Source organism: Nicrophorus vespilloides, unplaced genomic scaffold (assembly GCF_001412225.1).
Source record: "Nicrophorus vespilloides isolate i.1.1-1 unplaced genomic scaffold, Nicve_v1.0, whole genome shotgun sequence".
NCBI lineage: Eukaryota > Metazoa > Arthropoda > Insecta > Coleoptera > Silphidae > Nicrophorus > Nicrophorus vespilloides.
The window spans coordinates 1-22,808 of NW_017096488.1; the positions used below are offsets into that span (position 1 = coordinate 1).

General features: G+C 35.7%; 6 protein-coding genes across 6 annotated transcripts; 3 read left to right on the forward strand and 3 right to left on the reverse strand.

The window, feature by feature from the left end:
• Positions 1-3,298: 3,298 nt before the first annotated feature.
• Positions 3,299-10,089, forward strand: LOC108557140. Its single transcript, XM_017913545.1, has 3 exons — positions 3,299-3,498; positions 9,556-9,734; positions 9,798-10,089. The coding sequence occupies exons 1-3, from the start codon at positions 3,345-3,347 to the stop codon at positions 9,858-9,860; spliced, it is 396 nt and encodes a 131-aa protein (XP_017769034.1). The 5' UTR covers positions 3,299-3,344; the 3' UTR covers positions 9,861-10,089.
• Positions 10,090-11,303: 1,214 nt separating this feature from the next.
• LOC108557145 (leucine-rich repeat-containing protein C10orf11 homolog) lies at positions 11,304-13,478 on the forward strand. The gene is made up of 6 exons (XM_017913552.1): positions 11,304-11,424; positions 11,673-11,809; positions 11,968-12,148; positions 12,845-12,971; positions 13,063-13,196; positions 13,256-13,478. The coding sequence occupies exons 1-6, from the start codon at positions 11,399-11,401 to the stop codon at positions 13,455-13,457; spliced, it is 807 nt and encodes a 268-aa protein (XP_017769041.1). The 5' UTR covers positions 11,304-11,398; the 3' UTR covers positions 13,458-13,478.
• A 5-nt stretch (positions 13,479-13,483) lies between these two features.
• On the reverse strand, positions 13,484-16,026 carry LOC108557143 (beta-galactosidase-1-like protein 2). Its single transcript, XM_017913550.1, has 2 exons — positions 14,909-16,026; positions 13,484-14,461 (listed from the first exon to the last, which is right to left on the reverse strand). The coding sequence occupies exons 1-2, from the start codon at positions 15,882-15,884 to the stop codon at positions 13,497-13,499; spliced, it is 1,941 nt and encodes a 646-aa protein (XP_017769039.1). The 5' UTR covers positions 15,885-16,026; the 3' UTR covers positions 13,484-13,496.
• Positions 16,027-16,736: 710 nt separating this feature from the next.
• On the reverse strand, positions 16,737-17,536 carry LOC108557146 (transmembrane protein 216-like). The gene is made up of 2 exons (XM_017913553.1): positions 17,309-17,536; positions 16,737-17,246 (listed from the first exon to the last, which is right to left on the reverse strand). Exons 1-2 carry the CDS (start codon positions 17,517-17,519, stop codon positions 17,053-17,055), a joined length of 405 nt encoding a protein of 134 aa, XP_017769042.1. The 5' UTR covers positions 17,520-17,536; the 3' UTR covers positions 16,737-17,052.
• A 17-nt stretch (positions 17,537-17,553) lies between these two features.
• Positions 17,554-22,427, forward strand: LOC108557142 (exocyst complex component 6). The gene is made up of 15 exons (XM_017913549.1): positions 17,554-17,765; positions 17,826-17,991; positions 18,047-18,231; positions 18,288-18,389; positions 18,444-18,546; positions 18,602-18,671; positions 18,725-18,912; positions 18,967-19,134; positions 19,195-19,401; positions 19,463-19,833; positions 19,900-20,137; positions 20,196-20,337; positions 20,390-20,576; positions 20,629-20,751; positions 22,215-22,427. The coding sequence occupies exons 1-15, from the start codon at positions 17,674-17,676 to the stop codon at positions 22,216-22,218; spliced, it is 2,346 nt and encodes a 781-aa protein (XP_017769038.1). The 5' UTR covers positions 17,554-17,673; the 3' UTR covers positions 22,219-22,427.
• LOC108557144 (zinc finger protein 133-like) lies at positions 20,891-22,208 on the reverse strand. The gene is made up of 2 exons (XM_017913551.1): positions 21,408-22,208; positions 20,891-21,356 (listed from the first exon to the last, which is right to left on the reverse strand). The coding sequence occupies exons 1-2, from the start codon at positions 22,012-22,014 to the stop codon at positions 21,016-21,018; spliced, it is 948 nt and encodes a 315-aa protein (XP_017769040.1). The 5' UTR covers positions 22,015-22,208; the 3' UTR covers positions 20,891-21,015.
• Positions 22,428-22,808: the final 381 nt, after the last annotated feature.

The following is a 22,808-nucleotide window of genomic DNA, read 5'->3' on the forward strand; positions in this document are numbered from 1 at the left end:
AAACAGTTTTGTTTTTGTAACGTTTTACACGTAATTACGTGTAATATCATAATTAAATGAAACGTACTGTACTAATATACAACCATATGCTTGACATATATTAATTTGACGTTTCTAACTGTATAAATGTCAAATGAAAACAAAAATTGACGTTTCTTTTTGACATTGTAATTTCATTTGAACGTCAAATATCTGTCATAATATATTGACTTGAGTTCAAGTAAGAATATAAGTTTAGTTCCTATTTATTTTTCTGCCTCATTTATTTTACATTTTTATAATTTATATGAAAATACACAATGATGCCTAACCTAATTATATTATAATAATACAATAGCTGTTTCATTTAGTAAAGAAATTATGAAAGTGAACATAAAATTAAATTAATTTTAATAAAAAAAATAATAAATAAATGTTTGCAATTGAAAGCAGCGATATTTGAGAGAAGAAATAACAAAACAATAAAAAATAAATAAACATTTTCTTTGTCTGTTTCTACCTAATTTAATAATTACGTCGTAAAATAAAGTTAATTGGGGAGAGATGAAAAGTTCGAGCATATTTCCATCGCTTTGTCCAGGTTTCAAGTAAATTTCCAAGAAATTAGATTAAATAGATTTGTATGTATACTCATTATTTTATTTTTTTTTTACGATTCGGTTTTTAATTACTTTCTCTTTCAGTTTTCTTAATCTTAAATTCATTCACATTCGGAGAATTCTATCACTGTCATTTTAGAAAAATGTCTAAACTTAATAAAAAATACAACAAAATGTATCCCGAGTTTAATTCTGTTAACCGGAAAGGATTCATTAAGTCATTAAGTGCGCGCGTACCGCAGGTCAATCTCCAACGTGTAAACGAGCAAAAGAAACTGCGGAAATTTCCGAAGGTGGTTTTCACCTGCGTGGGTCGCTGCTTAAGGGTTGTTTTCTTGTTGCGAATGTCGCGTGCCAACGGTTCGACCTTAATTAACAAGTTTCTTTGCGAACCGTCCTTCTCCTTCTTCTTCTTCTTCTCTACCAAAGAAATTGCTTTCGCGCAAAACTTTATCCGCGTTCGCTCTCTTTTCCTCTCACCTGAGAGATCCCACCGTCGAGCGGCAGAATGCACGTCTGTTAATCTGCTGAAATTACAAATTAAACGACAGTTTTAAATGCATCGAAACGGCAGGACGACGAAACGACAACCGCAAAGACGTTCAATTTATACTCCGATTATATTGCAAAGAAAAAAAAAGTTACTAAAGCACGTAATTTACTCGTTGACAAAGTTGTCATTCAACGAAGACTACGGAAACTTTAGTAGTTTTTTAACGTTGACAAGTAAACAAATTGTCATGGTGATAATTTTATTATTATATAATTGTTTATGTCAAACATGTATTTAGTTAGTTAATCACGTTTCGTTTAATTATGATAATTGATGTACTTATCAAATATAAAATGACATTTATGTCACTTGTCAATCCTTAATATTATTGACAAGTGACATATGGATAACATTAGATATGGTATCATAACAACAGCGTTAATTAGTATCTATTGAAGTTATATAAGTTTTCAGTTGACATTTGTATAGTTGAAAACCAATGGTAAATATAATTATCATTTGATATTTACCAAATATTCATATTATATTATACTTATTATCTTGACACTTTCAACTATACAATTGTCAAATGAAAACTTACATAATCTAAACAGAAAAAAAAATGTGTTTATATATAAAAAAAAGTGACGTTTCTTTTTGACATTCTAATTTCATTTAAACGTCAAATATTTGACATAATTATGTTATTTGATGTATGTACCAATTGGTTTCTACTCTTCACAGACGTTTAAGTGATCTGTCAATGTGTCAAAAATACATTTCAATTTGAATAATTAATTTACGCATTGAAAATGCGTCCAACCTGAAAAAGTTTAATTCTGCAATTAGAAGACTATAGTGAACAAAATTTTGTTTCGTTGATTCATTTATTTACTTTTTTGCTGCTGCTGCTGTTGCGGCGTTCCGTCGGTGTCACAACAAAGTAACAAAAGCGCACCGACACGCCGGACACCCTAATTAGCTTAGTTGCATAATTTCACGTTTCCAACCGTCCCATGTTTCATTCAATTTTACCGCGATTTTTTTTTGTCGTGCGAATTTAATTAACTGTTCGTTCGATGGTTTCACGTGTATCCATCGGATTCATCCGCGATGCAACAGGCCACCGTTTTATATTAATTAACTCCTTCGGCGCATCCATCGCACGAATTTACGGCTCTCTCTGTTACGTTGTGTTCGGTTCGGACAATGAAACTTGAGCGCAAATAAACTGCGAAATGGTCATCGTCAATTTCGCGTCTCGCTACAGTACGCAATTCAAAATCGATACTGCCAACAATGAAGGATGAAACAAACAAAAAAAAAGAAAAGCACGATGTAGATGGGAAAAGAAACAATTGATTGGGGGGGAGTGCGGGAACTGCAAAATCTTGTTACGACGAACGCGGCGCGCATCAAAGGTGATTACGTGTCAAAGGGTAATTGGCATCGATAAGTGATTATGAGTTCACGATACTCGTTTTTCCTCGTTCCTTTTTTTTCTTTTCAATTTTTTTTCCATTCGCCCTCCGTTTCCATCACCTCCGCAGATCGAGCAATTTCCTCGTTTCCTTGGAAATGGACGTCCAAACGTTGATTTCGTATTAACCAATTTTTTCTACTCGCTGCAAAAGTTGACAGATATTTGACAGGTCCAATATTTTCTTTTTGATACTTTTATACAAAAATTCGATTATTTTTTGATTAAATTAAAAAATGAAATAATTAAACAAATTACAGAAGTTTATTTTCTGTTTAGGACTAATTTCCACTGTAAAGAAGGATTAGGTAACGAGAAGAAGTTAAAGATTGCGAGGAAATGGAAGAAAAATTACAAAATTTATTTTCTGTTTAGGACTAATTTCCACTGTAAAGAAGGATTAGGTAACGAGAAGAAGTTAAAGATTGCGAGGAAATGGAAGAACAAATTACAGAAATTTATTTTCTGTTTAGAACTAATTTCCACTGTAAAGAAGAATTAGGTAACGATAAGAAGTTAAAGATTGCGAGGAAATGGAAGAAAATGTTTATAAAAAAAATTGTTGGAAAAAATTGTGGTGGATGCGCCTGGTCCTGTTGCATGTACATTTCGCGTGTGGGTGGCTGAACTGGTTGCGCGTTTTGTTTTCGCTATGGTGGGGGTATGCCCCTCCTATGTGTGTGTGTGTCTGTGTGTATACGTTTGTGTTTGCATGTTTGAGTGTTGATAGCAGGCGCAAGACGCACGTTTTCTATGAAAAGGGAAGCGCCAAATGGTGCCGGTGCCATTCTCGAAAAACCCTTCGAAAACGACGTTCCGGCACTCAGAACTTCGCCTCACGATGAATTCCTGCAGCCTGAAGATGATCACCGTCATCGTGTCCGCCCTCGTCTTGGCCCTCCACTACCAGGAGACCGAAGCCAAACGTAAGTCTCAATCCAAACAAACAAATTTTTACAATTTACAAAATGATTAATTTGTATTTGCTCATACATTCATCAATACAAGATTAATATGATAGAAATATTCATTGAAACAATTGAAAGTTTAATATAAAAATAATATTATACAACTTGATCAACTAGAATTTATCAAAAAAATCATTTAGTAAATTCCAAATTAATATCGATAATTCGACAAATCTAATTGATTTAGAGAGTAAATTGAGTCTGAACAGAATACTGGAAATGTCTGTTCGAATTAAGGGTTTCAGTATAGAGAATACGTTTGTAATATTACACGTAATTAGGCAACAATAATTGGATTCTGCAATTTCGAAAAGGGGGTTGAGGGGTGAAACAACTGAATTACGTGTCAACATTTGACATCGTTGTCTATATGAAAAATTACATTAATTACTGAAACGCTGCTCAACCTAATGACTATCTACGCACTAATAATATATGCAAATTACTAAAAGCCAATTTGTTAATACTGTTTGCGCGTGGACTTACAAATTGCATAATTATCATGACTATCCTTGCAAGCAATAATGAATGAAACTTGTCCATTTCTAAACCAAAATTGTAACTGAATTTAGTGTACTAAGTGTAACTGAATTTAGTGTACAAGTTTACTTTACACGATTCCTGATGTTTTATTCTTAATCCACGTAACATTCCGCCTCGATTATCGTGAATTTATGAGCCGTAATTACGTATCGCGCTAAACGCTCGCAATTAAATTAATTAACACCGCAAAAACCTCTTTAAAATTCATCCTAACGCGATTACAAACTATTTTCAATTACCCGTTGAAAGCTGGGCTCGTCCCCGCACCCAAACACGATAAATCTTGCAAGGCAATTATAAATGCAACACGAAATGTATTAAATTCCGATAGTTTCCTTTTTTTCAGTAATTTTGGTAACTGCAAAGCTTCATTTTCACATTAATCATATTAAACACTTATATTACTAATTATTATAATTAAGAAAATTTTACTAAATTCTAGTATTCTTTTATTTTAGTAATTAAATCTGATTTTAATTGAAGTAGTTTCACTTGCAAATCCAGGTGCTCGTTTAATTGCGTTAATCACAGTTTTTGTTTTATCCTCATTTTACCCAATGACTGTTCTTAACGAAATCTTCTTGAATCCTTCGTTTTTTTTGTAAAATTTAATTGATCAAAGTTTATATCTGTCAAAACTTTATTTTTTAACCTTCAATTTCTAATAGATGAGAGTTTTTGTAGATTTGTGCATAATTATGTTAATAATTTTACTGCACGTGTAATAATTCTAGTTATTTTATTGAAATTCCGCTTCGCAACGTCGATTTTAAACATTGTAGCTGTCAACATTTGTTTCTTATATAATTATGACGTTTGTTGATTTGACATGAGTTATGCTTAACCTTTCAAACAATGACAGTTTCTCGATTTGACAGTTATATAAATGCTTAACCTTTAAAATTATGACAGCTTGTCATAACGTTTAATTGCGTTAATGACAGTTTTTGTTTTATCCTCATTTTACCCAATGACTGTTCTCAACGAAATCTTCTTGAATCCTTCGTTTCCATAAAATTTAATTGATCAAAGTTTATATCTGTTAAAACTTTATTTTTTAACCTTCAATTTCTAATAGATGAGAGCTTGCGTAGATTTGTGCATAATTATTTTAATAATTTTACTGCACGTGTAAAAATTCTAGTTATTTTATTGAAATTCCGCTTCTCACGTCGATTTTAAACATTGTAGCTGTCAACATTTTTTTTCTTATATAATTATGACGTTTGTTGATTTGACTATAACAGTTTCTCGATTTGACAGTTATATAAATGCTTAACCTTTAAAATTATGACAGCTTGTCAATTTGACAGTTGCTTCATTATATATGAAACTTATTATAACTTTAAAAACTAAATCAATTTTAAAACTAATTCATTTCTCTTGCACACTGAATATGTATGCAATTTTTTAAAACGTATTCATTTACATCTAATTTCGCGCTTTCTTTTTTATCTTCCGACATTTAAATGTATGATGTTTCCTGTAGATATGTAAACCGTACGTGTTATTATTATTATTTTTAAAACTTTTACTTCGTTCGTCGTTTGAAAATTCACGTATACAAAAACGTGTCCTTAAGCAGACAATTATTGCAATTACTTGTATTTGATGTTTGAAGGGTGGAGAAATATGTAAGGTCAAAGGTACAAAGGGGCCAATCGAACTTGCGGCTGGTGGAAAATCGCGTGCAATATGAAATATCCCGTTTGTGTTACCGGAGAATCGAGAAACGGAAGGAAATAAATTCGACCATTAGACTTCTATAGAACGAGAGAAAAAGAAATGTGAAGGGAAAAACGTTTTTTTTTCTTCTTCTTTATATTTTTGTATTTCGACCATTAATAATGTTAATACACATCCAAACTTCACGAATAAAAAGGACCTTAATCTTTTCTTATATCATTTATTAAATAAATTTTAGTAAAATTTATATCAGGAATGAAAATTTTGGAATTTTAATATCCAGTACACATTGTACGATGTTCTTTTTTTTTTCAAAGCCATTTACGATTCGTTACTAAACTTGCATGGAAAAACACATTTTACTATATCCACAAATAACGCACTCATTATTTGTACGAAGTTTTAGTTTTTTTTTCTCTGATTAAAGTTGCGAATATTTCGCAATTTATATAAAGCAGACGTAAACAAGCGTTTCGCTTCAGGCGATGTTATTATTTTCTCTCAGTATTCTTTTTTTTTCTTGCTATTTCGATGCAAGAATATTGGGTATTTGTTTAAAAAGTTGTATTCCCAGAGATCTCGTTTGTAATCCTGACATATTATCCTCGGGACAAATCCGACTCAGCCTTTCGTCGCATAACTTTGCGTCAAGACAACGTATTTATTTCTTTACTTTGCAATAATTCCTGAAGAAGGAAACGTTCGAATTAAACGGTTGCGTAACTTTCCTTCCGTTTCCAATAGAATATTGAAATTTTCTTCAAACAATCCCGACAACTCTCAATTTTAATTAAAAATTTTCTCTTGGTTTTAACCGTTTTGTTAAATTAAACTAAATTTTCTCTATGGTTACGTAAAAAAAGTGAAACTAATTAGAAATGTCAAAGTCATTCATGTCATAAGCCTGAACAAACAAATACTGTCAGAAATGACATATTTAAATAATTATGCTAAAGTTGGTGTACCGTGTTAATAGTTATACCACCCAACATACTTCGAATTTGTACACATGAAAATAGTAGTTACGAAATAGATTTAGAACAAACTATTATGGAATTATTGGTATTACGAAATGGAAACAATAGATGAATTTAGCAAACATGACTTGTTCTTTCATTGGTTTTATTATCACTGACATTTAAATTGTCATTGTGTATTTTAATATTCTTTTTGCCTGTAGAAAACAAAAGTTTGTTATTGCTGACTTTGAAATTGTCATCATGTCAATTACCAACTGCGAGATAATTATTCAATTAACTCGTTAAGACTGTATTAAAAGAAACAAAGAAAATGAAAAAAAATGTTAAGAGATTGAGTGGAAATCCAACAGGTCGTTTGAAGCCGCAAAATCTGATGCGAAAACTTTGCGTGCGTGTTGCGGCGAAGTCGCTCCTCGCATCCAGGGTCGGATTATAGCCTAAAAGTGCCCTAATCCTATTCTTACGAATGATTCTCGCGGCAATTATGGACGAGATGGATTATTTCCCCATTAAAGTTTTCTTTTATTAATCTGCGGCTTAAGATAAACGGAATTGAGGACGATCGCGATTCTCGTTTCAATTTCGATTCCAACTCTCAAACCCAACTCGGAATCAATTGGCCATTTCGGCCGGATATTAAAACGTGGATTTGCATAAACCGCATGGACAAAGATATTGGACATTTTCCAAATCCAATTGTATGAAAATGTATTGAAAATACATACAAATGCTTAGCTTACATGTTAATAGTGTTGCATGACTACATTTTTTTTTTTGCAAATAATTTGCATTCATATTAAAAGGTTTAAATACCTGGCGCATCCACTAAATCTTTATAATTTGTAAGAAAATGAATAAAACTGCTTAGCTTACGTGTAATAGTGTTGCATGACTACATTTTTTTTGCAAATAATTTGCATACATATTAAAAGGTTTAAATACCTGGCGCATCCACTAAATCTTTATAATTTGTAAGAAAATTAATCAACTTTTATAACATCAATCACTATTATTGAAGTTAGCACAAAAAATAAATTACCAACTTAAATAACATATGTCATTTCACCTAGTTACATGCATAATAATACAAGTAATTTGTTAAGTTGTTTGCAAATGCAGCGTTATTTACGCATTACTACACAAGTTACTTGTCAAGTAACGTATTCTGAAGATGAATATTATTTATTTTGTTATTGAGTTACATAATTACTGTGTTAATTAAATTATACTTTTTCATGAATTGTGCAGTTATTTTTGTTACAAATCTAGACTGTTGATGCGGCATAAATGTTTCCCGTAATGAATTCACAACGTTTCCATAGCGATGGGAACAACAAATGGCTACGAGCGAAACGCAAATAGGAAACAAACAAATGTTGTTATTTCGTTGCGCGGTTACTGCAGCACAGTTCAATTACACAAATAGCGAAAGCTGAAAGCAGTAGTTGCGAAATAAATTTGTATACGTGAAAAAAAAAAGACTGGAAATTGATTCGTTGAAAGCGCACTCGAAAATATCGGTCGCGGAAAGGTCCTTCGAGATGTCCCGTCGAAGTTAAAGTGAAATAATTCACTAGTCCTTTTTTTCTCATTCATCCATCCTTCCTTCGCCACTTGACGTCCCCACATAAACGCTTTGCTACGTTCAAGACTGTATATATATATATATTGCTCTCTCCTCGCAAATCCTTCGAGTCCACCCACGTCGGCTTTGTGAACGTATCCTTCGCGCGATCGTGAAATACATTCAAAATACGAAAAAATATGGTCCAAAAGAAATAAACTCAATAAACGAATGGAATGGAATCAAATCACGTATTGGTAATGCATCGAAAATAATTGCAAAACAGAAGGTGTTAATCAAATTTCAATTAGCTTTCAGCATTTAATATCGCAGTTAATAGGAGAGAACACCTACGTGTATATGTGTATGTGCAGTACAAAGGGAATTCGTCCACTTGATTAACGCGAGCGAAGCGCGTTTTAATATAATAATGGACACGATAATGGAATTTATTTTCGCGCAACAGAAAACTAATAAATTAAAATATGCCTGTGCGATGATCACGTGTGAACGCAATTTCGTTTCCCGATTATCGCTTGTTTCGTATCGATGGGAGGGGAGATGGGTTGCACTTATTTGATTTTCCCGCTAAATTAAAAACAAATACATTTTAATGCAGCACCAACTGTTTCCATGCCAACTAATCGATTTATTTTAAACGCCAAAAACAGATGGTTTCAATCAATTTCAAATATATGGAATGAAACGATGTATTAAATCTTTCCCTTTTTACTAAGAAAAAAAGCTGATTTCAACACCTTCTTACGAAGAAATTTGTTTGTTTCTCCCTGTTCGCATTCCATTAAACTTTCTCTTCGGAAATAATGGACTTAGTAATTCCCAAATACTGTTGAAAGGAGACGGATTTTATTGAAGCGAAACATTGATTTACATCGAAATTGTATTTTTTTTTTTTTTGTTCTGAAGGCTTAAGTTCGCGTTTTGAAAACGAGACCGAATTCCGATGAGGGAGAGAAACACTCCAATTTACATTGCAAATACGAACAACAAAACAAACAAAAAAAAATCCCCAGTTCAATTTTATCACTTTATACTCGTTATAAAATCTCTTTTTGAAATAAGTTTTTTTTCTTCTTTTAAACAAATTGATTGAAATATTTTTTTAAATAAAAATGTAATTTTGGACAAGGATTTTGCAACTTCTAAAATAACTTTACATAACCTATAAATACTGAATTAACCTATAATTACAATTTTTGTTTTTGTTGTTTTTTTTTATAGGTGGCTGCGCCAATTTCGGCCATTCCTGCTACGGCGGAATGGGAAAAAGAGATGGCGGAATGATGGAAATCGAGGATACTGGAAAATTGGAGGAGAATCCGGCCCTGATCTTCGCCGGATCTCGCGGCGATTACAGACCAGAGCGGGAGGTCTACGTTTCGCCGTTCATGAGGCAACTGGTAAATTTTAAAAGATAAATCCCCTAAAAAATAGTGCAAATAATTGAATTTGTTTGTTTTCAGTTGAGGAATCTGCGTACGGCCCAACAACAGCTTCAGCAACGCGACGTCTTCGACGAGAAGTAAATCTCTAACAAAAAGAGAGAGTAATTAAATAAAAACCGATTATATTAATATTAAAGTTTAGACGTAAATTGAGGTGTAAAGTATAAATGTATTCGCATTGTGTAGACTAATTAAGTTACGATTGTTTAGAGTTTAAAAAACATAAATATATATTAAGAAGAAAATGAAGTATAATAAAGAAAAACTATAGTAATAATAAAGTTGCAAATTTTCGTTTTGGCTGGAAAAATGTTCTTGCTTTTTCTACCCCTCTTTCCGTATACTCTCTGTTCACTTGATTAGGTTACTAAATTTCTTGTTCGGCTTCATCGGAGTTCGAATTTCATCCAAGTCTATGTAATACACGAAGTAGTGAGTTAAGTGCAGGACGTTCGGTTTTTATGCTTCGAAATATGTACGTAAATATTTATAATTTGCTTTATATAGTAGTAAGTTTATACAAATAATTTAACGGTTTTAAAAGAAATGTGCATAATACATCAAATTATGTGAATCATCAAGAGTTTTCAATTATTTCTAACAAAGAAGTAGAAAGCAAATACTTTTAGTTAATTATTTAGAAGGAATTTTTTTTTTTGGTATAGTAAATATTGACATTTCTTACTTAAAAGAAATTACTAAAGTCAAATATTGATTCTGATTAGATTATTTATTTTAAACAAATGAATATTAAGTAAATAACAATTAACAAAGTCGTTGAATGACTTAAAAAAAAAATGTATCGAAGAAGGCTTGCATAAGCTTTTCGTATCGATTTTGTTAAGTCATCAATACAAACGTTGTTCACTTTAGTTTGACTTAATTATAGCGTTAAGTAAAGTATTTGATCTTTTTTTAGAAGCAAGAATAAATATTTGTTTAAAACTGTTAAAAAAATGAACTTTGTAATTGGAAAATATTCCTAACGTTTCAATAATTAAGTATATAAGTAAATAATGAGATAAAGACGCGAAACGGAAAAGTCTCATTTTGTATTGAGTCTTATCAGTTCGAAGTTAACGTTTTTAAATGGAAAAGGAATCTACGAGGTACGTCAAGTGTCATAATCTAACCTATCATAATCCAATTTTTAAATGTTATTTAATCATTTTCATGGGATTAGTACAAAAAAAAATAACTGTTTGTCCCAAATTAGGGTTAATAAAAATTTGTAAATAAATAATAATCTAATCTAACCTAACGTTTACCTAACCTAAATTTTCGGGACAAAATCTAACCTGAACTGTCACCTTTTTAACGGATGTTTTCTGAATTAAATGACATAATTTTGGTTATCTAACTTCAATTAAAAAAATAAAATAAAAGTAGACTTTATCATTATTTTGTGATTAGTGCAAATTAGAAATTAGATCAATATTTACGTTCCGGCTCGATTTGCTTCTATATTTATTCATTTGTAATTCCAATGTTTTTGGGCAGCGACGATAAGTGCGAGTTATCGCTCGTCGTCGACGATAAAACCGTCTCGAACGTTTCTCATCTCAGTTCAGTCAGTGCATGAAATTGTGTAAGACGGATCCGATGCTTTTTCCAAAAAGATGGAAAGCAGTAGCAGCAACGATCTGTGAGTTTTTCAACAATAATCGCGAAATCATTGCAAAACATGTGAAACGTCACGAACAGATGGCCGTATTTTTATAACGTTCACGTTATCTATCAATAATCATACAGTTCGTGATATCCTCTTTTGTTTTTTTTTTGTATGTTATTTGTTACATGCGTGCTCCATATTGGATCCTCGTATCAGTTCAATTTCCGCACATAACAAAGTTATGATTTTTTTATTAAATTTTTGTATTCATTCTATTGCAGAACGGATAGTAACAATGGTTGCGACGTAATTCACATCAAGAATGTCCCATCGCTCCTCAGCTCGTACGACGAGAGCATCTTGGACGACAAATCCGAGATCTTCAGCATGACGTCTTTGGGAGCGTTTATTTTCCTCAGTAAGTCCACTAAAAAAATATCTAGTTATCTTATTATTTTTGTTTTTGCTGTCAGTTTCCATAGAGCAAGCATTTCTTTGATTGACGCATTCATTTATTTAAGTTTTCCTTCGATAATAGATCAAATTAACATTGCATCAATTTTGTTAAATTTACAGATCAAGCTGAATCAAAGTTGAGTTACGGTTTGGACAATGCGATCGCTCAAAATTCTCACACAACGACGGACACAACGAGACTGTCCTTAGCGTACGAACGTCTCCACAGTATGCCCAAACTAATATTGCAAGAACTCTCGCCGTATATCGTCGTCTTGGACATCAGCAACAACGAATTCGAGTAAGTATTGCAAATAATCTCTGCAAACGACAATTTAAATGTCATTTTGATAGTTATGTCATGTATCTATATTTGCTTAGAAGTTGTCTCAAGTTTAATGTCATTTGAATGCTCATTATAATTTCTTTGTTGATCTAAAATGATAAGTTTGTTCCGTATTTGATTTTAAATTTATCGACTTTACTTAAGAAAAAACGATGTTGATTACAACAAATATGCAATTCTATGAGTTATTATGACAATTTAAATGTCATTTTGATAGTTATGTCATGTATCTATATTTGCTTAGAAGTTTAATGTCATTTGAATACTTATTGTTATTTGTTTGTTGATCTAAAATGATAAGTTTTTTCTGTATTTGATTTTAAATTTATCAACTTTACTTTTAAAACATTGTTGATTACAACAAATATGCAATTCCATGAGTTATTATGACAATTTAAATGTCATTTTGACATCTACGCTTAAATCATTCCTTACACTTGCATAAGATCATAAATGTTTTGATATCATTATCTATATTATAACACATACAATGTTTAGTCTATATTTCATATTTTTGATTGAGTTTAGAGTTAATTTCAATATAATAACAATTCAAATGTCAATTTTGACGGTTAAATGTCACTTTGACAATTACTCTTATGTAATTTATAAATGAACTTAGGTAAGACTATGTTTTGTTTTTGCTTTTAGAAATTTAAATTTTTTGACCGAATTCAAGAAGCTGACGACGCTGATCTGCGATCACAACAACATAACTTCATCGACCGAAATCCCGGCGATGCCGAAGCTCGAATTGCTCTGGTTGAATCACTGCAAGGTGAGGTATACAAAAAAAATTGGATTAAATTTATTGATAATTTCTTAATCATCATTTGTCGTATTGAATGTTTAATTTTCTGTTTGAGAAGATAAAGGAGCTGTATCCTTGGGGAAGGAAATTGCAGAAATCGTGTCCGCAATTGAAGTATTTATCGCTGATGGGAAACGAGGCGGCTCCTTCGTATCTGAACGGTGGAAACTTTAACGAATATTTACAGTACAGGTGAATTAAAGTTTACAAAATTTATTTCAATATATTTGATTTATGTTTTATGTGTTTAGATTGTTTATGATCAGCATGTTTCCGAATCTGCTGCATTTGGATGATAAACCTGTGACGGCGGAGCAGAGGAAAGAATCGAAGAAGTTGTACAAGAAGTCTTTTCTGGAGAAGCTCAAGTTTCTCGACAATTTCACTTTATCCGCTCAATGCGTTTCTCCGGCGGCGTACACTACATACTTGGAGAAGAATATAGTTATTTAAGATTAGTATTAATGACAAAAATATATATATATAGAGAGATTAAACTGTTTTAAAGATTGGGTCTTTGGTGAATTTGATTGTGTTTGCGGCGTAGAAATGCTCGAAGACGATGATTTCGTTGTCGCCTTGCTTGATGAACGGTGCGGGAAGATAAAGACTTTGCTGAGGTCCGATCCTCGCGTATCTTCCGAGCACGAAACCGTTGAAGATGACGATTCCCTTGTACCAATCCGACATATCGATGTAAGTGTCTTGAGCGGTCGCGTTCATCGTGAAGACGGCTTTATACATCGCCGGTTGCGGCATCCAATTCCCCTCGAAAGTCCTCCAATTCTTCAGACCCAAAGTCCACTTCTTCTTAAAATCCAAAGAACCAATCTCCCAACTATACAATCCTTGTTTATTCAAATAAATCTGATCCTGCCAGATCCCCTTGTACTGCCTGAACTGATCCAAATAACCGAAATTGTTCCTGCCCCAATTCTCGACGATCAACTCTAAAGTTGCGTCCTCCAAGTCCCTCGTTCCCAAATTCAATTTGGAATTCTTGGTGCGCCAGTAACCGAAACCGTTCAAATCTTGACTCTTCAGAAGCGGTTTCGATAGGAGAACGCCGTTCACCAGAACCATCACCGTGTCGCAAACCCTTCCGCCGATTTCCAAAACCGAGTCCGGCCGTATCGTCACGTTCTCCTTCCTGTACACTATGTAGCCGTAGCTCTGACCGGAATTGTTGTTGATCGGCATGAATTCCATGGGAATCGGATGGATTCGTTGCACCTTCATATCGACGGCGTTGAACATCTCTTCGAAATCTAGCTGCTGTGTTATCGGTATCGGTGGATAGGCAATCCTCAGGTTCTCCGCTGGTGTTTGGGGAGTGTGCAAATTGATTTTGGTGTATTTCGCGATCAGACTCTTCACCATCACGTACTTTTCCGTGTAATCTCCTGCTTCTGTTAAAGGCGCATCGTAATCGTAACTAGTCGTATCCGGTTGATAACCTTTAAAACATAATTTAAATATTCAAATTTTAAACGAATACAATTTAAAAAGATCATCAAATATCAGGACCGGCGCCACGCAACAATAATAAGTTATTATGAAAATCCACATTTAAGTCATCATACTAAATAGAAATAAAAACATTTCCAAAGTTTGGTGAATATTTTTAGTAAATATTATTTTATCGGTGTGGCAATAAGTTTAAATATGATTTTTCAAATTGGAATTTGTTACTAAAATGCTTTGCGGGCGTGACTTAATTATAGTTTCTTTTTGCAAATTGAATAATTATATTGGCTGCAATGTCGTGTAATATTAGATTCAAACATTTGACGGTTGGTTTATTCGGTAGCGTCGGTCCAGATATGTTTGGTAAGTATTTTTTATTATATTTAGTGATTAGTTTAAAGTTAAAGTTAAATTTGAAAGGATAAAATTGCACGTACCTCGATTATCGATGCTTCCATCGTTGATGTTTGCTCCATTTAGGAATCCCCAATTGGTTCCTCCGTGGAACATGTACATGTTAACCGAAGCCGGATACTTCAAAATCCTCTCCAAAACATCCTTAAACTCGGTATTGTTTCTGGTGTGATGATTCTCTGACCAATGATCGAACCATCCCGTCCAAAATTCCATGGCCATCGTAGGTTTATCCTTCTGGAGCGTCTTCAACTTATCGAATTCCGCTTCCGGATTGTTTGCGAAATTCGCAGTTTGCAGGAAGTATTTCGGTAAAGTTCCAACCGTTCCGTGCATCGGCGCATCCGACGTGAAAAGTAACTCGACGATCTTGTTGTTAACCATCAGCTGCCTGAGCTCCTCCAAGTACACTTTGTCCGGTACGAATTTATCTTTCCTCTCGGTGCTTCCATACTCGTTCTCAACTTGAAACGCTATAATCGGACCGCCTTTGGTGAATTGCAGAGTAGCCAGAAGCGTTAAAAGTACGTTAAAGTAACGCGCGACGTGTTGCATGAACAATTGTTGCGACGTCCTCAATTGGATGTTCTTGTAGCGTAAAAGCCAACTGGGGAATCCGCCGAATTCCCATTCCGAGCAGATGTACGGACCCGGGCGGACTATGGCGAACAGATCCTCCTCTTTGGCGGTCCTCAAGAACTCTTCCAAATGAAGAAAATCTTCCATATCGCTTCCGCCCTTCCCGAAATCGAAATTATTCTCCTCCGGTTCGTGCAGATTCCACGGGACGTAAGTTTCAACCGCGTTCAAACCGGCGGCTCTCATTCTCCTCAGTCTATCCCTCCAGTAAGCCCTCGGGACGCGGAAGTAGTGCATAGCACCGCTATAGATCGTGATGTTCTTGTCATTTAGCGTGAAGTGCGGTTGATTCGCGGAAAGACCGTTCGAAATACCACCGGAAGTGTAGTAATTGTAGAGCGTCGGCGCCGCCAAGGCCATCGCGAACTCAATTCAATTCTCGATTCAATAATCAAAAGTGCATTAAGCTATTTTTTGTTGTTGTTGTTGTGGAGACGGACCGAGTAACCAGTTTACTTGTAAACGCTTAGCAACGAACTGTTGTCTCCGCATAAATACTGCGACGACCAGTTCCACTCCTTCCTTCATTCTAATTGGTAATCCGCTCTCCTCTCTTATCGACGCACAAAATAAATAAACGCGATTATCGTGGTAATGGTTTATTTTCGATTAAAAATAAATATACATAGATTATGTGTTCACATAAAGCTGTTTGTTTATCATCTACATGTACTCTTTGCGCTGATAAAACGGTTTATTTTTGAAGCTAATGCGTCCGGGCGTTTGGAAATCCCTGATCACGACGATTTTGTTGCGGCCTCGTTTCAGCAAAGGCGCCAGAAGGTAACGGGTGTTGAGGTCCCAAGCCGAAGAAACGCGAGACCGTTCACCATCAAAACGCCTCATATCCGCCGGTCCTTCGTAATCCTCCTCCACAGGTTTCCAATCTTTGAGCCCTTCAATCCAAACCCTCTTAAACTCCAACGGTTTAATCTACCAATCCTTCAGCATTTTTCAATCCAAACTGATGTTTCCTTGCCGAAGACCTTTCCTGATCGAATTGATCCAATTTCCTGAAATTGTTAATATCCCAATTCTGTATATAAAATGTATAAATAGTGTAAAGGTCCCAGTATACTTCCCTGTGGAACGCCTGATCTGATAGGAAGTAACTGCGTTACCTAACATTTAGATATCAATTTTCATAATTGTTTTGTGAAATACAGCAAGAAAAGAAAAACTAAAGAGATTTCAACTATAATTAATGGACTTTATTTGCATTATTGTAATTGACATACTCGAAAAATATCAGTCATGGAATGAAAATATATATATTTGTGTACATATATATATATATAGAAGTGTGTGAGTGTATATATATAAATATTGTATATCTAATCTACTCGAGTAACATCCTAAAATCTAATTGGACTAGAGTTTTGAATCACATTGGATCTTTGGTTTCCTTCTTGGTTGGAATTATTTTTGTTACAATTGGTGTTGCTAATACTTCAGAATCTCCTTCTGGTCATCATCTACATCACAGAAACCTTTCTCTCTTTTGGGCATCCTAAATCGTATTTTAAGGCTAATAATACTCTGGTGTCTTGCAGATGGGCAGCAGCACTAAAATGCCAAAGAATATCTCCATGGCCTGAAGGGTCAACTGGATGGCGCACATGATGTACTCGAATCTGATCACAAAGCTTTGCCACAACAGGAAGTAAACTACCCCAAGTGCTGAGGGGACGGTGAAAAGCAAAGCTGCAAACACGGACCACCCTGTAAAAAAATAATAATTATTAATCAATTAGTTTGGATGTAATTTGTTTGCTTGTTTCTACATTTCTCAGTGAGGTTGCCTTTCCTTGCTATGATTACCCTGAACACCTCCAGCACGCAGACCCCCAGCAGTATACCCAAATCTGTTCCGAAGCTTGGCAGTGGCTGGTTTATCGCTTTCACCACGTTGATGCCGATCTCGCAGACGGCGAAGAGTCCGAAATAATAGGAGTTTAAGTATAGTAGAACTTCGAAGGTGAGGCCCACGTTCATTGTATATTTGGCTCGGATTTCGGTGGGTGTTGTTTGTTGACGTTGTCAGTCGCGATCAGCTGTAGGTGTGACAGACTTAAAGAGGCAGAGATGTTTTCCTTGTAGTTTTTGTTCTGTATTTGTGTTGAGTGTCTATTTCGTATTGGAAATCGAGATGGAGCGAAGCAGCAACGAGATAAACGCACAGCACGACCTGTACCTCCAGGAAATCGAAGGCATCGACGACTATTGGGGACCCACTTTTAGGTTAGATTAGTTTGTTGTTTTCTCAAGCCCTTGGTTACGCTTTTGTTGTTTTTTTTTAAGGGCTATCTACAAGAACGATAAGCACGACGCGTTTGCAGAGAAATTGGAGCAGAGGATCAAGCATCATGATAAGGATATCGAGAGGCTGTGCAATGTCTACTATCAGGGCTTCATTGAGTCCATACGAGAGTTGCTCGAGGTCAGGTCACAGGCAAAAAAGTTGAATGTAAGTTTCTTGACTTATGTCAAATTAAATTTTCATCAATTGTTTCTTGTTTCAGTCGGAAGTCTTAACTTTGGATAAGAACCTACATGTTGCTGCACAGGGTATATCCAAATCTGGAGCTGAATTATTGCAGGCAAGGAAAGTGCAGAATAATATAGTTGTGGTCATAAGTCAATTGAATCTTTGTCTACCAGTCTTGACCACTTATTCCAAATTAAAGAAACAAATTATGGATAAAAGGTTACTAATATTATATTAAGAACTAAGATTAGATTATTAAAACATATTGTTTTCAGATATTATCCTGCCTTGAAGACGTTGGAGGAGTTGGAGCACACGCATCTACCGCACGTCGCTAATTACAGGTTTTCTTTGCAATTGAGAGAAAGCATCCCAAAGTAATTATTTGATATATTTAACGAATTTGATATTATTAAGTTTTTAATTTGTAGAATTCGTGAGAGCATTGAAACTGCTTCTATGTCGGATCTGAAAGATTTCTTGGAGAATATACGCAGATATTCACCGAAAATTGGGGAAGTGGCTATGAAACATGTAAGTAAAAATTAATGATTATTGTGACTTATTAGTTAAGTTCTTAATGTTTTAGACTAACGAGCAATTGGCAAGTGACCCGACGTTGGTTGGTAGAAAGAAGAAAAGGATTATTCCCAATCCTGGTATAAAAATCATTCGAAATTTGATTTGTATTATAAATTAAATTTTATTTTAGGTGATGGTATTTCGTCGAGTCATTATTCCGAAGAGGATTTGAGCGCTCAAGAGATGATCGATTTTTCGCCTATTTATCGTTGCCTGCATATTTCAACAGTTTTGGGCTCTAGGGCTACTTTCGAGACTTATTATAGAGCGGAAAGGACGAAGCAAGCTCGATTGGTGCTGCAACCTCCAACGAATATGGTAATAAAAATCTTGAGTTTTCTTTAACAGTTTTATTAATAATTAACTTTGCAGCACGAATCCGAAGAGAGTTATCGGCAATACATTTACGCAGTGCTGGGATTTTTCATTTTGGAGGATCACGTTTTGAATACCGGCAACGGTCTGATCACTCGCGCTTTCCTCGACGATATGTGGACGATGGCTTTGACGAAGATCGTGGCCGCGCTTCAAACCAATTCGGTAATGTGTTTTAATTAATTAAGATTTAGCTTTGTAACATATTTAATTTATTGTTTTTAGTCTTACTGTACTGATGCTACTCTGATATTGCGTATCAAAGATTTGATCATGCTCTTCTGCACGACGCTGAGGAATTACGGGTATACGGTGAAGCCTCTGTGGGAGCAACTCAGAGAGCTTCGGGATCACTACACTGAGGTGCTGATGCAGAGATGGGTTCAGGTCTTCAGGGAAATCTTGTCCAAAGAAGATTTCCAAGTCGTTCAAGTGCGTATAATTCAATTCTACATTTCTGGATCGTTTCTTAATTGATTGTGAATTTTATTAGGCTGGTAGTCAAGTCGAGTACGACGATATCGTTTCTTCGTTTCCGTTCGAGGATGACATTCCTGATGATATCGTGTTTCCGTACGCGTTTCCCTTTTCCGGGATGGTGCCGAAGATCTACCAGCAGGTGAAGGAGTTCATCTACGCGTGCCTGAAGTTCTCGGAAGATCTGAATCTGAGTCAAGTGGAAGTGGACGAGATGATTAGGAAGAGCATGAATTTGCTGTTAACCAGAAGCTTCAGCGGATGCTTGTCGTCCACCTTCAGGAGCAACCACATCAATCTTCAGGAGATCATCCAGATCATAGTGGATACTGGTTATTTGGAGCAGGCCACCATTTATTTGGATCAATTCATTTCGAACATCACCGGGTAAATTAAATCCTTTATTATAATTCCAAATATACAAATATTATTTTACACCAAATGATATTTTAGGGAGGAATCGCGCGGTGTGACAGCTGGAGTCGTTCAAGGTCAACCGGCAATGTTCCGGGTGGCCAGAGAGGATGCGGTGCGTCAGATCTGCGAAAAGCTGAAGCAAAAGTTGAACGAGTTCATCGAATTGGAGTCGTACGATTGGGTGTTGGTCGAGCCGCAGGGTCACGCCTCCAGTTTCATCTCTGACATCATAGCATTCCTTCAAACAACCTTCGTGAGCTTCACGAATTTACCGGTAATTGAATTTTTACTCCATTCTACACGCGCACTTACATTAATTCATTTCATTTCAGCCGGAAGTTGCACAGATCGCCTGCAAATCTGCATGCGCCCACATAGCGAACTCTATGATGCTTCTGCTGCTCAACGAAGATATCAAGCAAATCTCCATGGGTTTTCTACACCAGGTCAACTTAGATTTGCTGCAGTGCGAACGTAATTCCTTACACTAAATGAATATATCCGATGTTGCTAACATTGCCTGTAGAATTTGCAGCTTCCGAACCGGTCAAAGGGTTGCAAGAGGACGTGCTTCTGTCGTACTTCGTGAAGCTGCGCGAAATCTTGGATCTGTTCACCTCTTGGGATTGGCCCACGTATTTCCATGACTACGCCCAGGAAACAAGTAAATATAAGCAGGTTAATCCGGACGTGGCCATCGTGATTTTGGAAAAGTATGAGTGAAGCTCAGTTTGTTGATATTTTTTAATTGTAATTTGTTTTTAGGTTACGCGAGGGCGACAAGAAGAGCACTATGTTCACGGTGCTTAAGAAGAGCGAGCGCGATAAGAAGAAGTTGCAGGAGACGGTTCTTAAGCAGCTGAAGCAATTGTCGCAGTTACCATCAAAGTAAAACTTATTTTATTATTTCTTATTTGATTTACTTAACTTTGATCGTTTCTGATGCAAATTCAATTTGTTCAACGTTAAGTAAATCATTTTTTTTTAGCATTCCATTGCCCTACTAAAGTATTCTGCAAGGAATGTCCAAAAATTGATTAATATTTGCAAACATTTCTTCACTGAATACGAATACTCTTGAAATGTATTCATGTATTCTAAATTTGCAAATGTTTTCAATCAATTTTTAGTTAAGTATCACTTTGCATATGTTCACTTCTTATGATGCGTTCTTTTGTGCGAGGCTAATCGTGAGCTGATTGTAAACGCTTTCTCACAAAGCGTGCATTGATACGGTCTTTCGCCCGTGTGCGTCCTAACGTGGATCTTCATAACGTTGGCGGTTTTGAAGCGTTTCGGACATACGGAGCAAGCGAAGGGTCGATCTTCGCAATGCGTCCTCATGTGATACGCCAGTTTGCTGGGAACGTAAAAGCGTTTACCGCAAACAGCGCAAACGTGCGGTTTAATCCCGCTATGGATTTTCTTGTGCGCCGCCAAATTTGCAGGCGTGGTATATCCCTTTCCGCATAACGAACATTTCAAAGTCTCTCCTAAAAGAAATGAATATTAATTCATTCACTATTCAACCAAATTGTATTCACCTGAATGAGATCTCATATGGTTCACGAGTTGACCGTTGAGAGAATACTTCTTTCCGCAAATGCTGCACAGATGCTGCTTGTTGCCACCGTGCGACATCATGTGCACCGAAAAGGAAACCTTTTGCGTGAACCTTTTGGGGCAAAGAGTGCAAGCGTACGGTTTCTCCCCAGTGTGCAGCCGTCTGTGGTTCACCAGCTGCCCGTTGGTGGTGAACGCGTACGAGCAGATATCGCAGCTGAACGGTTTATCCATCAAATGCGTCTTCATGTGATACGAATGCGAGTTGCTCTGCGCGAATTTCCTGTTGCATATGTGACAGGAATAAGGAGTTTCGCCGCTGTGTAATCGCATGTGCGCTTTCAAATTACCCATATTCGAGTAGGTCTTTTCGCAAACGTTGCAATGTAAAGTCTGCGTTTCGTGCTTCTTCGCATGGTTCTTCAGCAGCGTCTTCGACGTGAAAGTCCTCGGGCACTGCTCGCATTTGTACGGTCTTTCCGATTCGGTCTCGTGCGTTCTCCGGTGACACGCGAACGCCCTTCCCTGCGTGAAACATTTACCGCACTCCTTGCACTCTATCGGTTTACGACCCGTGTGCGTTCCCATATGCGCCGCCAAATTGCTTTCCTTCAAATAACTCTTGTTGCAAATCTTGCACGTTAAATTTTTAACGCACTCGTGCTCGAGTTCGTGCGCTCCACACAATTTACACTCCCATTTCTTCTCTTCTTCATCGACGACGACATCGTCATCTTGAAAGTCGTCGTTATCATCTGGAATAATCTCTTCTTCTTCTTGGTTTTCAGTTAACTTCTTCAGATTGGACTGCAGGTACTTCCTGAGCACCGCGTCCGAGTGCTCGGCTTGAAGCTTCAGATTGTAGGCAGAATCGATGGCCACCCAGCAGTTCTGGCACAAGTTCTCTGGCAGACCATCCCCAAACAGAACCTGAAATTATATTTATTTATTATCTTAGTGTAAATAGAAATGCTGCTCTATATATATATATATTTAAATTATCCTTCATTTGTTTACTTGAATTTCAGCGAAGGACATGATTTTGCTGGAGAAGAGGAGCGACTCGTTCGGCTTCGACGAGAACACCGACACCGAATTCGTGTCCAGATTGTTCATGCATATCCGGCAAATCCTGGTAAAATCCATAAATCCTTCAGCCATAAAACCGTTCATTTTCCTTAATTACTATAATCCACTTATCTCCACATAAATTAGTTACAAGCAAATTTTAGGTTAAGATTATAAATAATAACAAAGTGATCTGACAGTTGGCTTATAGGCAACCAAATTGTATTTGTATTCGGTTTAATTCTTTTGGAAATACGTAATTTTAGCCACTTATTCTAAATTTTCTTTAATCACAGTAATGATTATAGTAAATT